General features: G+C 38.1%; 1 protein-coding gene across 4 annotated transcripts in view; it reads right to left on the reverse strand.

Annotated features, from left to right (window-relative positions):
• LOC145242593 (uncharacterized) overlaps window positions 1–7,473 on the reverse strand; it is a 237,560-nt gene extending 230,087 nt beyond the window's left edge. For 2 of the 4 annotated variants that reach the window (XM_080105700.1, XM_080105698.1), the window contains exon 1: window positions 6,512–7,408. In XM_080105700.1, the coding sequence (XP_079961826.1) occupies window positions 6,512–6,605 (94 nt within the window). In that variant the 5' untranslated portion in view covers window positions 6,606–7,408. Of the gene's footprint in view, window positions 1–6,511 lie in introns of all 4 variants that reach the window. The other 2 variants (XM_080105699.1, XM_080105701.1) reach the window with 2 other exon arrangements.
• Between the last annotated feature and the right edge of the window lie 4,301 nt (window positions 7,474–11,774).

Raw genomic sequence — 11,774 nt, forward strand, 5'->3', positions numbered from 1 at the left:
CAACATTTGTGGATCTAACAAAGGCCTTTAATACGGTAAACCGGTCGGGTCTGTGGAAGATCATGACTAAATTTGGATGTCCTGATAAATTCATCTCAATCATCAGAAAATTTCACGATGGGATGAGTTGTGTTGTTGTAGATCATGAAAAGCTAATAGTGTGTGCTAGCCTCAACACTCTTTGGCATGATGATCTCAGTGATGTTGACTGACGCATTCAGTGCAGAAGAACCTGGAGTAAGCATCAATTACTGGACAGACGGGAAGTTGTTCAACCCAAAGCAACTTAGTGCTGTCACCAGGGTTAAGACTACCATCATGCGAGCTGGTGCTACCAGATCAGGCTGTCTGAAGATATTGGCTTCCTGAGACGAAATGCACCTAACATTGATGCTTTTTTGTTTTTCTACTTCCTTTTGCAAAACTTAATTATGCTCTACAAAAGCAAAAAACAAAAAAAAAAAAAAAAAAAACACCTTTTCCTCCTTTTCCTTCTTCCTATTTCTCCTTCATCTTTCTATCTCCCCCACTTCCTGACTGGTTTCCTAACTTAAAATGCACCAAACATTAATATTGTAACCCTTTCCCTCTCGCATTGCAAAACTCATTCATGTTCTGCAGGACAGGGAACAAAAACGATAAAATCCACTATAAAACAACCAAACCAAACACTACAAACTAACGATTGAATATACAAAGAGCTTAACGAATAAAAAATTCTACAAAATAACTGGATGCAACATGAATATTATTTCCAAAATAATTGGATTCGGCATTAAATAACCTGAAAAGGGTTGATATGCCGTAAAAACAAAACAACCAAACCAAACCATCATACAAGACCTTCTATTTGTTGATGATTGTGCCCTCAGTACAAACACAGAACCAAACATGCAACATATTGTTGATCGTTTTTCTGGGACGTGCGACAACTTCAGGCTGATTATTAACATAAAGAAGACCGTGGTAAAGTGCAACAGAGCATGGACGCACATATGGCGGCTGTATGCAAATGACAAGCCATGTGCAAAAGTTATGTTGCGGTAAGGAAAAAGAAAAAGATATAAAAAGACGATCACCTTTGAGACGTAGGTGACGTCACAGCTGTAATGCGAAGTCACACATGGTGGGAAAATGAGGAATAAAGGTTTCTTCTTAAAACCTGAAACAGGGAGATGAATTTCTTTCCTATTTTTTGTCTTTGTCTCCTTTTGCGACTGAGTCTACAACGTGTTGGCTCTCAAGTGTCTACCTGTTAACACGCGTGTAAACGTGTGCTACGTTACAAATATACCAGCCTGCACTGGGGAAATGATATGTTGAGCCTCAGATCTAAATTCGTGGAACCAATCTAAAAACCATGAACAAGTTCACTTACTTGGCTAGCACCCTGTCAAGGACAGTACACATAGATAATGAAATTGACAACTGTACTATGTAGCGCAGTGAAAAATGGTTGGATCATTCTATTACTCAAAAAAGTATCTTATTGCTGACAAAATGCTTTAGACGTCTCTGATCCAATACATGGAAACCTAAAATAATTCAGATACTTAAAATTTTAAATATACGGAGCTGTGATTCTTACCATCCTCATGTATGCTTGCGAAACTTGTACCATATAGGACAGACATGCCAAAAACTGAACCTGGTTGTCTGTTATACAGTGAAAACTGGTTGGATCATGCTATCACTCAAGAAAATATCACATTGCTGATGTAATCCTCTGCATGTACTAGAACCAGACCTTAAGATGAAGTACTGTTGCCACATCACTGAAGGTAACAGTTTTTCCTTTTTTGACAAACTCTAGTGGAGGTTGTTGGTCTTCTACATTGTTTTCATTTCCATTGTAGGTACTCAATCGTGCTCTAATATCTGGTTCCACCCTGTAAAACAGTCACAGCAAAACCTCGTCGAACTACAACCACTGTAAAAAATTTTCCTTTCTCACTATGCAAGAACTACCCATCTATGGAGCACAATACTGCAGAGCTGCTTCACAGCTGACTACAACATGATAATTTTCTAAGTCCAATATAAACACTAATCAAATTTGAATCAGTCTCAACCATTGTTATCAATCATTACAGTGTTGTCTTACCACCAGCCAGACAAACACATTAACCATTATCCTCGAGTGACTTTTCGGCCTTGACAAGCAGTGACTTGTTAATACAAAAAATTAAAAATTAAAAGAAAAAAAAAACATTGAAATAGGTTTCAGTAGGGTTTCATTGTCCTTGGTGAGTGAAGAAAAATCTTTCTAGGCTGAGGCAATTTTTATTTTTGTTTCAATTTAGAGTGCCCCTTTCTTTGGAAGTTGGATCCCCACCCCCATCCCCAATATTAAACAGTTCAAACTTTAGGTATATAGAGTTGTAATTTGTCTAACTCTGCCATCATAGAGAAGGGAGGAACTAGTAAAAAGGAACAGGGTTTTATTCAGAGACAGCCTTAGCTATCGCAGGGCCCCGTGGAAGATGAATTGTGCGGGACCCTGTTTGGGTAGGGATAGGTATAAGTGAAACTTTTGAAGAAAAAAATGAATCAGCGCAGGGCCTATGAAAGCACGGGTCCCACTGCAGATGCATATATAGCAGAAAGGAATGGAACTTTTTTCTTTCACGAATCAATGCCTCTCCCTTGTGCTATTTGGCCACATATTGACCAATCAGGGGTGCAGTGCATTGATCCTTTCTATCCCATAAGAAAATCGGCCAGCATCCAGTTTGAAGGAAAAGAACTCTTCCTTACTGAGAGAGACGCCAAACAGAACGGACCCTTTTTCTTTGCTCTCTCCACCTTGGTGATATTTCATCCGGTATTGACGATTCCACTGAGAATAACTATCGTGATAGCACCAGGTAGCCGGAGTCCAGCTTTTGACCAGGAACATATCACCCGGTACACATTCTCCTTAATAAACCTGTTCTGTGTTACATTTTATGAAGTTGTTGCGTTCGTCATTTCAGAAGCTTGTATTGAATTATTTATTTTCTTAGGTTGTGTCCTAAAAGCATCAAAGCCCTAATCATAGGTTGTGGTCACATTAGGCTGGCCCTGGTTTTATTGTCCCAAAACAACTCATAATTGCCTAAAAAATACGCTAGAGTACCAAAGACTTACTTTTAAAAGGTTGGTTTTTAGAGTTATTCAGATCTGTTTTGAACGAATATCACATTTAAAATTGCCGCCAACAAGTAGTTTTTATGATATTAAGACCAGTATTGTCCAATATATTGACTAATGGTTTTCAATGGTCGCCATGTTTGTTTTTATGCCCTCATATTCAATTTTTGTACGCACACGCAAAAACAAACATGGCGATCAGTGAAAACAGTAAAGATTACATTGGATAATAAAGGTTTTAATACATGAAACTACTTGTTGGCGACAATTTTACGTGTGTATTTGTTCAAAACAGAGCTGAATAAGTCAATTTTTTAAAGGTATGTCTTCAGTTGGTAATCTAGCACATTTGAACCGAAAGAAAACATAAACGACATAAAACGAGGTTATTCATATTTTAATCATGGAAATTACTTAGAGTGAAATGTATTTTGGTTAAGTTTTGTCATTATTTACTTGTCTCCCCACGAGGGCAGATTTAGACACAAGGTTTGTTTTTAATATGATTGGTTGGTTGGTTGTTTTATGGAATATCAACCCATTTCAGGTTATTTAATGCCAAATCCAGTTATTTTGAAGAAAAGTTTTTTTAATAGAAGATAATTGTTTTTTTTTCAAGTCGATTTTTGCCTAAATCAAAGCGTAGATTACATGAACAAAGCTTCTTTCTTAGAAGTGCACGCCTGTGGAACTCTCTGCCGCTTGCCTGTCCCCCCCTCCCGACTTCAACTTGGATGTCTTCAAGTCCAACACAAACAAATTCCTGATGAACCGGCCCCTTAAGTAATGACACTTTATCAAATCTCCAATACTAACTGTTACTACGATACTATCCCATTGATTACTGTACACACAATAACCCTTATCCCCGAGTGGCTTCTGGGCCTTGATAAGTGGTGACCTCCATGTAAAAATAAAAATAAATAAAATAAAAGTTGGGACCGTAACAGGTACTACCACTCCGGGTCAGAGTGGAACTGGGAGCAATGGCAATTAAAGGGTGGCTCCACACTCTCCAAAGCCCGCAAGCTGGGGCCTCACCATCGGATATAGTTTAAGGTCATATTCAGTTCGCCCTGTATTTAAGAATTCAGGTGATAAGTCATCTCCCTCTCAGTACAGACCAATAAGTCTCCTGTGTGTTATGAGTAAGTTGCTGGAATCCATATTAAATAGAGAAATAGTCAACCACCTCAGCAGGAATAACCTTCTTAGTGACACACAATATGGTTTCCGCTCTGCAAGGTCTACCGCAGATGTGCTGACGGTTATATCCCACAGGATTAATGAATCTCTTGACAAAGGCTTCCTTTCTAGGGCAATTGCTCTTGACATATCAAAGGTCTTCGACAAGGTATGGCATAAGGGTCTACTTCACAAGATTTCCAGCTACGGTATAACTGGAAATGTTTTCTCAATCATTAAATCATTTCTCTCCGATAGGCTCATAAGAGTAGTGGTAGACGGACAAAAATCGGAGGCCTGCAATATAAATGCTGGAGTCCCTCAGGGGTCAATCCTGGGCCCAACTCTCTTCCTGATCTACATCAATGACCTCCCTGAACACATACTTAAATCATTCGTTGACATCTATGTTGATGACACGACCATCTACGGCAACACATCAAAGGTTGTAAATGACAAAGTTCTCTCTGATTCTCTCTCCTCTGATCTCGAGCGTGTGGTTCAGTGGGGGAAGATGTGGCTGGTTACCTTTAATACATCCAAAACCAAACTCCTATCCTTACATCATCAACGCTCTGATCCCCATCTGGCATCAATTGTGATGGATGGCTCTCGTCTGGGTGAGGCCCCGTGTTTTGACAAGCTTCTGGGTTTGACCTTTACTCCTGATCTGAAATGGAACACGTACATCAAGTCTGTTGCCAAGGTTGCTGGAAAGATGGTGGGATCCTTCTACCGCTCCAGAAGATATCTCACTACTGATGCAATTCTCTATCTATATAAAAGCCAAGTACGTCCAAGGATAGAATGCTGTTGCCATATCCGGGCAGGAGCTGCTAAAAACAGCCTATCTTGCCTTGACAGAGTACAAAATAGACTTCATGGCTTAGTGGGGGATGCCCTTTTCTCTACCCTGCAACCTCTCTCCCACAGAAGAGATGTCGCGAGCCTATCTTTGTTTTATCGTTATTTCCATGGCAGGTGCTCGTCTGAACTCCAATCTCTGGTCCCCCCTCACCAATCTTTCACGAAAAACACCCGTCTAGCTGAATCCACTGTGAAAAATTTCCCCCACTCTATATCTGTGCCTAAATCAAAACGCGGATTCCATGAACAAAGCTTCTTTCTTAGAACTGCACGCCTGTGGAACTCTGTTCCGTCTGCCTGCTTCCCACCGGACTACAACTTGGATGTGTTCAAGTCCAACGTTAACAAATTCCTAATGAACCGCCCCCTTAAGTAAACACTTCAGCAAATCTCCACACTGACGTAATGTACTTGCAATAACCCTTATCCCTGAGTGGCTTCCGGGCCTTGATAAGTGGTGATCACTGTGTAAAAAAAAGAAAAAAAAAAAAAGAAGGACCTTTTAGTGTAAGAGAAATACCACACTCCCAAAGATGAGGCACCCTGGATTAGAACATAAATAAAAATTGTTTAAATCTAGAAGGAGTTCTCTTTCGCTTACTGAGGACACAAAAGATCAAGTGTGATATCAGAACAGATCCTACACTTTGCTCCTAGTCAAAAAAGCAAATGATTTTACTCCAAAAATCACGTAGTTTTAGTTTTACCCAACAACGTTTTAGCAATATAGTATGCATCAGTAAAGCATAGTTTCACTGTACACATGAAACGTCGAAATGAAAACTCGACCGGAAAAATATAGTCGCCATCTTTATAAACAAGTCCAAGGACGATAACTCGTGTTTATAATTTTCTAGTTAAAAGACAAAGAAAATTAATCTGGCTGAGACCAAATGATTATTACGATGCCATAAATACGGATAATGAATATATTTAACAAAAAAATCTAATGATCCGGTAATTTTGAATAATTGCACTGGGTCATGGCGGTCAAATCCAATGACATGAATTTTATTGTTATCCTCTCAGAAAAGAAAACATTGTATTATTTCTTTCCTGGTTTTAACTTTTACTGTTTTCGAATTTCAAAAAAGCACAAGATTATATTTATAAATTCGGTGAAATAAACGAAATTTGTTTTGTTTGTTTGAAATAATAATTAAAAAAATGCTTTTCGGTTAATTTCTGTTACCGGGCGAAAATAACAGAAGCCATTATTTGGGGACTAACACCGGTGTGAAAGTCATTACGTCACGTTCGGCCGCCATAACACAGTGCAATTTGTCACAATTACCAGTCAATCAATAAACAGATATAAAAAAATTACCTTCTTTATTCACTCTGTGATCTTTTGGGGCACCCCATCTGTCCCCAATCAATGATCTCCTGTTAGATTTGGAATTATCCGGAGATTTCTCCATGACGATGGTCGGTAGAATACAAAATATCCGCGGGCAGCAAAATTGGGTTTTACTGTTTTGTTTGGAGTTTAATAATGATCAAAAGAAAAAAAAATAATTCTTTAAAATTGACATTAAATCGTTTACTTTTTGATGCTGAGAGATGTTTCTTCCCTTTCGGCGTTTAAAGTAATTCGATCCAAGAAAAACAGCAATTCAAATTTTGTGAACAAGTGCGCGCTAGGAAGCACTTGTTTTTAAAGCGTGTGTGTGTGTGCGCGCGCATGCGCGTGTGTGCTCTGTATATATAATATGTATATGTATATTCTGTGTGTATGTATATCGTATGTGTGCGTCCGTGTATATATATCGTATGTGTGTACGTGTATATAAAACGTGTATGTATATGGTATGTGCGTGTGTTATATATATAAATGTGTGCGTGCACGTGCGCGTGTTTATAAAACGTGTATATGTGTGATATGTGCGTGTTTTGTATGCGTTTATGTATGTTCGTGCGTGTGTGTGTGTGTGTGCGAGTGTGTGTATGTGTATTGTATGTGTTTTTCAGATCATGAGAAACTAATGAGTTCTTTCCTTCTCTCTCTCACTCTCTCTCCTTTCGTGGATTTGGGACTTTCACAGGGACGGGCCTAGCTTCTTCGTTCGTTTAGTATCCGTGTCTGCAACAAAAACCATCTACACTTCGGCCGTTGTTAAATCATGATTCACTCCAATATTTACACTCATTGCTCAAAGGACAAGCCGAGAACGGCGGGAGGGGGGGGGGGCGGTGATCTATAAAAAATAACACTAGTAGTACTAATAGTATTCTAATCAGTAGCAGTATCATGGCAAGGGTAGTACGAGTAGTAGCGGCACAAGTGTCACTGAAAATGCTACAAGAGTAGCAACAATGATAGAAAGAGCATTTTTTTAAGTAAAGCGAGCAAAGGTGCAGTATAGTTAACACGGGAGGAAAAAAAAAGTAAAAGTATTTTTTTTTACTTTCTTTCCACCAAAGCATTCGCCGTAAAATTGAGGATTTTTGAAGGTTTTCGGATTAGCTGAAAACCAATATCACATTTAAGTTTGGAGCAAGCAACTAGTTTTCTGGATAATAAAACTTTTATTGTCCAATGTAATCCATTATGTGTGTGTGTGTGTGTGTGTGTGTGTGTGTGTGTGTGTGTGTGTGTGTGTGTGTGTGTGTGTGTTTGTTTTTTTTTACTGGTAGCCATGTTCCCCCCCCCTCAACTGACATTTATTAAGTAATACATTGGGGAAAAACATATCCAGAAAACTATTTGTCCGCCCCAAATTTGAATTTGATATTCGTTTTCAGCATACCCGAAAACCGTCAAGAAATCGTCATTTTAAAGGTGAGTGTTAAAGTAGAAAGAAAATAACAGTATATAAAACAAATATGCAACAAACAATCATTATTCCTAACGAAAAAAAAATAATAACTATAGGCTTGGCCTTCGGGACAAGATCAAAGTGTAGTATCTCATGCTACACATCAATTTCTTGTCCTCTATCAGTGGAGGAGAAATCCTTCACGACTAAGACAATTTTTATTTTTGTTCCTTTTCTCCACATTAAAAAACGACCCTGGTGTCTAACTCTGTCCCGTGGGGAGGCATTATAAATAGGAACAATCATTATTCCTATTTACAATGCCTCCCCACGGGACAGAGTTAGACACCAGGGTCGTTTTTTAATGTGGAGAAAAGGAACAAAAATAAAAATTGTCTCAGTCGTGAAGGATTTCTCCTCCACTGACGGAGAACAAGAAATTGAAGTGCAGCATCCGAAGAACAGATACTACACTTTGATCTTGTTGGATTTATTTGCTTCCCCACTGAGCAAATTAGGCACAAGGCCGTTTTTTAATGTGGAGATAGGGGTGGACCAGCTCCCGAGAGGTGGGAAATGGGAGCTGGATTAGAAACTGTTGGTATGAAGGGTTGCCCCTCCAGTGACCAAGGTCAGATATGTGGGGGTAACCCCACATATGGTCTTTGCTAGTCATAGCTAGTCTTTGCTTGCAGCATCTGTCGGAACAGATACTACACTTTGATCTTTGTATTTATTTGCTTCCCCACTGAGCAAATTAGGCACAAGGCCGTTTTTTAATGTGGAGAGAGAGAGGGAGGGGGAGGGGAAGGGGGATCCAGCTCCCGAGAGGTGGGAAATGGGAGCTGGATATTAACTGTGATCCCTACCTTGACCAAGTTCAGATATGTGGGGTTACCCCCACATATGGTCTTTGCTAGTCATAGCTGGTCTTTGCTAATCTTAGCTTTGCAGCATCTGCCGGAACAGATGGTATTTATTTGCTCCCCCACCGAGCAAATTAGGCACAAGGCCGATTTTTAATGTGAGGAGTGAAGGGGAAATTGGGACCAGCTCCCCGGGGAGTAGGGGAGCTGGATAGTGACAATTGGTATGAAGGGTTGCCCCTACATTGACCAAGGTCTTATATGTGGGGTCGCCCCCACATATGGTCTTTGCTTGCAGTATCTGCCGGAACAGATACTTTGATCTTGTCCCGAAGGATTACACCCAGGAAAATTTATATTCTTTCTATCTTACATTTACCTCGATCATAGTATAATATAACCTGTCGATCCCAGCTCACGAGACCATAGATGCAACCCAGCATGGCCAGAGCATACACACGGGTAAGAAAATGCGTATTAACCCTAAGTCCCGGTGGCTACAATCTTAGCTTTGTCTAGTGGTGGGCCCCTAAAAATGTAACCAGACGCTTACTGGTTATTGGAAACTACCGCTTTAATACTCAGGGTATGCAAAATGTATGCAACCCTAAGTCTGTGTGGCAACACTTTTATCCCCAGCTGGCCATTCATCGTCAGCTACTGCGGCTGAGTTAATCCTTCGTAGGTGTTCTAGTGGTGGGCTTGTATGCTGCTTTTCTCAGTGTCGGGTTCAGCGTAGATCTTAAATAAACTGGGTTATTCTCAAACCAATATGCAATCAATGATAACTCATAACTCTGGAGATCCTTTTCTTATGAATAAAAATAATTATTACATAAAATCATTTTTGATACAACTTGCATACAAAGAAGCATTGGTCAAATTCTCTCGGATTTAAGAAAAACAAAATGTTTCTGGATGCAGAATCCTTCAACTGAAATCAAACTCTTCAATTAACTTTATTGGTCGGAGGAGGAAAGTTGTTCTTTTCACTTTACTCTTTCAAAGGCTGGCAGTCCCTTGTGCTGGGAGCCCAAAAGCTTATGTGTCCTGCTTCGAGCCATCAAGTGAAGCCTTTTATTTCTAAAAACACAATGATTTTTATTAACCTATAATTCCAACCACCGAACTCTTTGAGATCATTCTGTTTTCCTCTCTGTCATTTGAAGGTTATTCTTTCTCTTTTCCTTCTCTATCTTAACCATATCCCTCTTTAATTTTCTTTTTCTCTGTTTCTAACTTATTTTCGAAAGAAACTTGCCAGGTGGTTCGACATTTGAATATATAACATCTTGAATAGATAATCCTCCTTCAATTTAACGGGTTTTTTTTTTTTTTTTTTTCTATACACTTGACGACAAAAGTCTGGTTTCTGAATCTAAATTCCTTGTAACTGTCTGATTTCATTAGTTATTTAAACTCCATTTTTACCAAACTCAACTAGAAAAACAATCTCCTTCCTTAGTTTCCTTGTTCTAAAGAAATTCTTTAATCGGGTTTATATTTTCCTTTCATTGAAACAGATATTATTTTATATATATTATTCCTTAATTGGAATTCATTTTTGAGATGAGCATTATATATTAATTTATTTTTATTTCGGACTATTATTCTCATCTTTATTAGTTGTTGTTTTTTTTATCTTTTATTGTTTTTTTTATTGTTTTTTGTTTTTTTTTATATGTGAATATATATATATATATATATATATATATATATATATATATATCGTTGTGAATAAACAAAAAAAAACAATAAAAGATCAAAAAAACAACAACTAATAAAGATGAGAATAATAGTCCGAAATAAAAATGAATTAATAGATATTATTTTTCTGATGGACAGAATTTTATGGGCATCTGGTTTTCCTGACCAAATGTCAGCATACGCCCCCTCCCCTTAACCATACCTCATCCTCATCTATCTAAGCAAGGTTCCTGGTGTCGCTTGATACCTTGCTACGATAGTACCTCTGATTCAAGGTTCAGGCCCTAGAACAGTCAAGCTATGCTGATGAGTTAAAGTACGGCGAAACTGTGAGAAATGTCTTCTTACATAATTTAGAACTCTGCAGTGTTGCGGAAAAAATGACACAACAACGAAAAGCAAACTCACCAGGTTGATGCAGCCGGTTGAGTCTTCTCATCATTTGCAAAAATGCTCTGTGTCATTTATTTTAAAAAATGGCGCGATAAGCCACTATGGTTTACAGTCCTTTTTTTTTTTCTTTTGCTATTAATACGCAAATTTTAAAAGAAGAAACTATCTTATTTCATTTATTTTAATTCCATTCCAGGTCCCTGCTTCCCCAACTGTACTGACGTGCAGAAGTTCAAGTGCAACGTGAACCGACATCTTGCTGCCCAAATCCCTACATAGTACCCTAGTAGCTGTTGCCCCTGATAGTAGCCCCCTACACCAAAGTGGCAATGTGCCTTGTTTGGGGTGAAAATGTGATAAAAAAATAATAATTAAAAAAAAAATGTCGCGAAAAGCCACTATGGTTTACAGTCCTCTTTTTTTCTTTTGCTATTAATAGGCAAATTTTAAAAGAAGTAACTATCTTATTTCATTACCTTAACTGAAATTAAAACTAACTAAACAAATTACAAATTTACAATCTTAGCTACCTCAAATGAAATAACAAGTAAGGCTATGCAAATCATAATTTTTACAATTTAAAGCAAATTGAAATTAATAAAAAGTAGTCACATTTTTTTTACTTAAAGTCAATTAAAATTAATTAGTCATAGTTTGCAACTTTGTATTTACGGCAATTAAATTAAAAAAAAAAAAAAAAAAAAGGTCACATGATGCAACTTTACTTTGACTATAAATACAAACTAACGTCCATTGTGTTAAAAAGCTAGTCAGGAACTGACTTTGTACATTTGAATTCCCCGCATGAACACAGGGTTAAAAATTAAATCAACCAATCAGAAAGGTGTAATAAAACAAGGCATCA

The sequence above is a fragment of the Euprymna scolopes genome, chromosome 21 (assembly GCF_053919585.1).
Source record: "Euprymna scolopes isolate OS-2025 chromosome 21, ASM5391958v1, whole genome shotgun sequence".
Lineage (NCBI taxonomy): Eukaryota > Metazoa > Mollusca > Cephalopoda > Sepiida > Sepiolidae > Euprymna > Euprymna scolopes.